The sequence below is a fragment of the Ailuropoda melanoleuca genome, chromosome 16 (genome assembly GCF_002007445.2).
Source record: "Ailuropoda melanoleuca isolate Jingjing chromosome 16, ASM200744v2, whole genome shotgun sequence".
NCBI classification, from domain to species: domain Eukaryota; kingdom Metazoa; phylum Chordata; class Mammalia; order Carnivora; family Ursidae; genus Ailuropoda; species Ailuropoda melanoleuca.
In genome coordinates this window covers 84,274,800-84,280,799 of record NC_048233.1, presented here as the reverse complement: position 1 = coordinate 84,280,799, position 6,000 = coordinate 84,274,800, and the positions used below count along the sequence as shown (strand labels likewise).

General features: G+C 61.6%; 1 protein-coding gene across 3 annotated transcripts in view; it reads left to right on the top strand.

Moving 5' to 3' along the window:
* The first annotated feature begins 6 nt into the window (after positions 1-6).
* Positions 7-6,000, top strand: part of LTBP3 (latent transforming growth factor beta binding protein 3) — a 17,112-nt gene continuing 11,118 nt past the window's right edge. For all 3 annotated transcript variants that reach the window (XM_034645204.1, XM_034645205.1, XM_034645203.1), the window contains exons 1-8: positions 7-200; positions 3,227-3,556; positions 3,711-3,913; positions 4,090-4,195; positions 4,429-4,521; positions 4,701-4,823; positions 5,328-5,486; positions 5,573-5,758. In XM_034645204.1, coding sequence (XP_034501095.1) covers positions 137-200; positions 3,227-3,556; positions 3,711-3,913; positions 4,090-4,195; positions 4,429-4,521; positions 4,701-4,823; positions 5,328-5,486; positions 5,573-5,758 — 1,264 coding nt within the window. In that variant the 5' untranslated portion in view covers positions 7-136. The remainder of the gene's footprint in view (positions 201-3,226; positions 3,557-3,710; positions 3,914-4,089; positions 4,196-4,428; positions 4,522-4,700; positions 4,824-5,327; positions 5,487-5,572; positions 5,759-6,000) is intronic.

Genomic DNA, 6,000 nt, shown 5'->3' with positions numbered 1-6,000 from the left:
GCCGGCGGGCGAGCGGGGCGCCGGCGGGGGCGGGGCGCTGGCCCGCGAGCGCTTCAAGGTGGTCTTTGCGCCGGTGATCTGCAAGCGGACCTGTCTCAAGGGCCAGTGTCGGGACAGTTGTCAGCAGGGCTCCAACATGACGCTCATCGGAGAGAACGGCCACAGCACCGACACGCTCACGGGCTCCGGCTTCCGCGTGGGTGAGGGCCAGGGGGCACGCACGGGCCGGGGGAGCGGGAAGGCAGGCCCCGGACAAATGCGGGAGACAGGGCGGAGTAGGGTATATGACGCTGGGTGCCGGGGGTGCTGAAAGCGGAGCTCTGGGGGCCTGGGGCCACAGGGACATGAGGGGCTTGGGAGGCTGGAGTCCTGGGGCCAGAGTCGGAGGGGCTGCATGGACCAGGACTTCACTGCTTTGGGTTAGGGTTGAGGCCTGAGGTGTGGGGTCAGGCTGGGGTCCTGGATGACACAGGCCTCTGGGAAGAGTTCTGAGAGGGAGTCGGGGTCAGCACACAGGGGCTTTTGAGGGATGTGAGCTGGGACCAGGAGGTCACAGAGATGGTGTAAATACTCCCCTAAGAAACAGATTTGCTGGAAGAAACAGGAAAAGTCCTTTCAAAATGTCTAAAGCAGGGCCCGCCAGGGGTAGACACCTGCATGCTCTGGGAGGAGCCAAGGCCAGGGCTGGGGGTGAAGAGGTTATATATTGGCAAGGTCTCAGAGGGAAGAGGTGCTGAGGCCTAAAGAGTGGAGTGCAGGCCTGGAGGTGGGGGCTGGTTTGGGTCCTCAGTCCCTCTTTTTCCTGGTGTCCCATCTATGCCTTTCCCATAATCTCTCAAGAGCTCTGCCTCAGAGCCTCCCCTCCCCAACAAGCCCTCATGACTCCCCAGTTCCCCTTGGAGCCTACCCCTTCCCCAGCATCTCTCTTCAAAGGGCCAGGCCTGGGTCTCGGCCTGCCTCCCGGGAGGGCCCTGCGGGCCAGGCTGGGGGAGGTGTCCCAGCAGTAATTACCCTCCTGGACAGGGTAATTAGGCTGGGCCCAGGATGGCACCAGCAAAACGGCCCCTTTTACACATTCCCATACTCACACACCGACTCACAGACCCAAGGAACCCCACTGATGTGGTTCATAGTTCTCCTGAGGGGTGTGTGTGTGTGTGTGTGTGTGTGCGCGCGCTTGTGTGCATGCATAGGCTTTGGAGTGACACTCTTCGATTAATTACATGTTTCTTTGTGTTGTCTTGGGTGCATGTCTCCAGTCACTATGGGAGGGTTTCTGTGAGCTTGTGTTGGTGCCAGAATGAATGTGTGTTTGTGTGTGTGTGTGAGAAAGAGAAAGAGAGAGAAAGACAAGATGACCGTGCGTGTGAGTGCATATGGGCCCAGCCTCCCAGACCCCCTGGCCATCCTGCCCAGGCTGCTGTCTCCATCCAAGCTGCCCACATCCCCCAGGCTCCATGCCCAGGCCACAGTGGGCGGGTGTCATTGAGAGGTCACCCTCACCGCTATGGGTGACTCACTGAGAAGCAGGAAGGAGAGGATCCTGCCTCCCCCAGCCCAGGACACACCCCTCCTGCCCTGAGAGTCCTGGCAGGATGAGCTGGGCTGGGATGCTCTTAGCCAGGCCCTGAAGGCCATGGCTGTGTGTTGTCCCTCTGAGGCCCTGCAGGTGTCCCGAAGAGCACTGCCCCCACCTTTCCATTCTGGGAAGTGAGGGCAGCCATGGGGCAGGCAGGAGAGGGGCTGGGGCTGCTGCGTGAGCTCAGGGCCCCAAGGCTGGATGTGGGATGTGGGTACGTGTCTCACAGAAAGCCAGAGGTCCCAGCCTCTCACTCGGTCACTCCTTCATTTATCCCCCCTGAACCTCCTCTGGGACCCAGAGCTGAGGCAGACCCAGCCCCTCCAAAACACCCTTTACAGTGTGGGAGACAGACATAAATATAACCAAGTCAAGTGCCAGGTGGAGCTGGGCAGAGGGTGATAACTCAGGAGAGGGAACAGAGGTGAGGGGGGGTATGAGGAAAGTCTCCCTTCCTGGAGGAGAAGCTGAGGCGAGAAGGAGAATATTTGAATAGAGGCTGGGGAAGAGGGACCTGAAGGGGAGGGAATGGCATGAATAAAACCGTGGAGGCAGGAGATGTGATACGTTTCTAGGAGGAGGGAGAGGAGTCCTAGGGTATGGCATGCATGTGGAAACAGCAGAGGGGGATCGGCTTATAGAAGGTTCATTCTGGGCCATGGAGAGCCTTAAATGTTTGGGCAAGGAAGCAAGCAGTGAGCAGGGGTGTGACATGCCAGGGCTCTGCCTGAGGCGGGTTTCTCTGGGGGTACTGGGATGTGAACAGGCAGGAGAGAGGCAGGAAGCCTGCAAGGAGCCTGGGTGGCAAGGCTCAAGGCACAGGAGGGGCAGAGGGATGGGGAGGAGGGGAGGTGGATTCATGAGACTGGGTAGAGCGGGAGCAGGAGAGATGGAGCCTCTGAGGTTCGGTAGGAGAGCGACCGAAGCAAGCAGGGCTTCCCCCGTGGTGGTCCAAGGTGGGAGAGGGAGTGGGGGAAGCAGGATGCGGATTTCCCCAGGGTCGAGGTGCCCAAGAGAGCTCTCAGAGAGGTAGCGGCTCGAGATGTGGGCATCGCTGATAGTGGTAAGGTGTGGGCCCTGCGATGGCAAGACAAAAGGAGGGAGAAGGGGGGAGAGCTCGGAGAGGGCTGAGGTCTGAATGGGGGAGAATTTAGAAGAGAAGGAAGGGCCAGATAGGGATCACATTCCCAGGAAAGTCTGGAGGAGAAAGCCAGAGGAGAAAACGGCTATTCTGTCACCACCACCACCACCACCACCATCATCATCATCTGATGCTACTTATTAAACACCCTCTGTGGGCCAGGCACCCTGCTAAGTATCTGTACAGGCATTACCTCATTTAATAGACACAATAAACATCCCTACAGATGTGCACACTGAGGCACCGGGAGGGGGAGCAAGGTGCTCAGGGCCACACAGCTGGCACATGGCTTCCTAGCTGGGATTTAAGTCCGGGACTTGAGACTCCAGAAGCCAACATGGGTAGAAGGATGTTGGAGGACCTAGAAAGCAGTTTCTAAGGGTTCCAAAACCCAGCTTCCCAAGGAGGACAGAGCCAGTGGGTGTCAAGGAAGTAAGAAGGAGGGGAAAGAGACAGGATGTGGGTGAGGGACTGGGTCTGGTCCCTGATTCACCTCCCCTCCTCAGTGGTGTGCCCTCTGCCCTGCATGAATGGTGGCCAGTGCTCCTCCCGAAACCAGTGCCTGTGTCCCCCGGACTTCACCGGTCGCTTCTGCCAGGTGCCTGCTGGAGGAGCTGGCGGGGGCACCGGCGGCTCAGGCCCTGGGCTGGGCCGGGCCGGGGCCCTGTCCACAGGCGCGCTGCCGCCCCTGGCTCCAGAGAGCGACTCTGTGGCCAGCAAGCACGCCATCTACGCGGTCCAGGTGATCGCTGATCCGCCTGGGCCTGGGGAGGGGCCCCCTGCCCAGCACGCAGCCTTCCTGGTGCCCCTCGGGCCGGGACAGATCTCAGCGGAAGGTACCGGACCACTGGGCGGACCCGGGGAGACTGAAGTGGGCGTACACTAGGGTGGCGGGACCTCGAGGAGCAACCCTTCCCCCATTTCACCCCCCCCCCGCATGAGAACCTGCGGTGTGGGACTGCCCTGAAGCCACCGTGCCCCGCCCCCCAGTGCAGGCCCCGCCCCCCGTGGTGAACGTGCGCGTCCACCACCCGCCCGAGGCCTCGGTCCAAGTGCACCGCATCGAGGGGCCGAATGCTGAGGGCCCCGCCCCCTCGCAGCACCTGCTGCCGCACCCCAAGCCCCAGCACCCCCGGCCACCCACCCAGAAGCCCCTGGGCCGCTGCTTCCAGGACACACTGCCCAAGCAGCCCGTGAGTGACTCCACAGTCCACCTGGACTGGCCCTTGGGTCTTAGGGTTGCCATGTCCCCACTCAATGGGGCTTGCGCAAAACGGGGGTCCACGGGCTGACAGGGGAGGAAAAGGCCCCGAGGAGGGAGGCCGGGTGGGGCTGGGCGCCCTGTGACCCTTGTCCCTACTTCCCCTAGTGCGGCAGCAATCCCCTGCCCGGCCTCACCAAGCAGGAAGACTGCTGCGGGAGCATCGGCACCGCCTGGGGCCAGAGCAAGTGCCATAAGTGCCCGCAGCTGCAGTGTGAGTGCCTGGGCGCAGGGGTGCCCGCCACCGCAAGGCAGGGGGAGGACCCGGCAGGGGGAGGAGCACGGTGGACCCACGCCCACCGCGTCCTCCCTGGCAGGCGCAGCCCCAGCCTCTCCCAGCCCACCACATTCCCCTCAGCCTCCCGCTCTGCTCCTCCGCAGCGCCTCCTTTCCCTCCCCGCAGGACGCCCCAGTGTGCCCCCCTGCCACGCTCTCCTCTCTCTGCAGACACAGGGGTGCAGAAACCAGGACCTGTACGTGGGGAGGTGGGCGCTGACTGCCCCCAGGGCTACAAGAGACTCAACAGCACCCACTGCCAGGGTATGGCCAGCCAGGAGATTCTGGGGGCTGGAGGGACACGCCTTTGTCCCTGGGGGAGGCTGCAAGGTGGGTGAGGGAGGAGGCGGGGCTGTGGCTGGGCAGGACCCTGAGGTTCTTGGAGCCGCTGGCTGTCACCCTGTGGCGGCACACTAGAGGGATCACACTCCCGCTTACCACAGACATCAACGAGTGTGCGATGCCCGGCATGTGTCGCCATGGTGACTGTCTCAACAACCCTGGCTCCTATCGCTGTGTCTGCCCACCTGGCCATAGCTTGGGCCCCTCCCGAACGCAGTGCATTGGTGAGAATGGGGGGCTCAGATCCCTGGGAGGTCACAAGTCACGGACAGGAGACTTAGGGTTAGCAGCAAGGATCAGAGGTCACAGAAGTCAGAGTGGGGTCAAGGATGGATTGCAGGAGGAGTAAGGCCCAGAGCTAATAGGATCAGAGATCAGTGGGGTCAGGAGTCGCATGAGATCTGGTTGGAGGTCACACGACGTCAGGGACGTCTCATATAGAATGAGAGTCGTATGAGATCATGGGCCTGATGGATAGGAGGAATGAAGTCTAGAGCCTCCAGAATCAGGGGTCACTGGTGCCAGTGGTCACAGAGATTTCAGGGGTCACGTGAGGCCAGAGAAACACAGGTTCAGGGATCACATGAGTTCAGGGTCGCATGAGGTCAGAGGCCACGTGAGGGTCAAGGATTGTCTGAGCCAGAGAGGCAAGGTCTGGAGCAGCTGGGAAGAGGGACATGGGCAGTGTTCAAGCCCAGGTGTCCATGCCCACCCCTGGCCCCCTGCAGCGGACAAGCCGGAGGAGAAGAGCCTGTGTTTCCGCCTGGTGAGCCCTGAGCACCAGTGCCAGCACCCACTGACCACGCGCCTCACCCGCCAGCTGTGCTGCTGCAGTGTGGGCAAGGCCTGGGGCGCGAGGTGCCAGCGCTGCCCCGCCGATGGCACCGGTGAGCCTGGGGCGTGTGGGGCTAAGGGGCCATCTGTGTGCCTGTCCAGGAGACACTCACTTCTCTGCCCCTTGCTCTGGCCGCAGCTGCCTTCAAGGAGATCTGTCCAGCTGGGAAGGGGTACCACATCCTCACTTCTCACCAGACACTCACCATTCAGGGCGAAAGTGACTTTTCCCTTTTCCTGCACCCCGATGGGCCGCCCAAGCCCCAACAGCTCCCGGAGAGCCCCAGCCGGGCGCCGCCACCTGAGGACACAGAGGAAGAGCGAGGTCTGGCCTGACCCTTTCCGTTCCCTGACAGATGCGGAACGCCTAGACCTGACCCGTTGACTCCTGATCCAGAGTCTAACCCCTAACTCCTAATCCTTGAGCTAACCACGGACCCCTCCGAGCTGACCCCTCATCCCTAACCAAGGTGGTAACCCCAGGATTTATTCCCTGATGAGCAGGATCTGACCATCCATTGCCCCCCAGGTCTTTCCCTCTGACCCTGGAACCCCTTTGATTTCCAG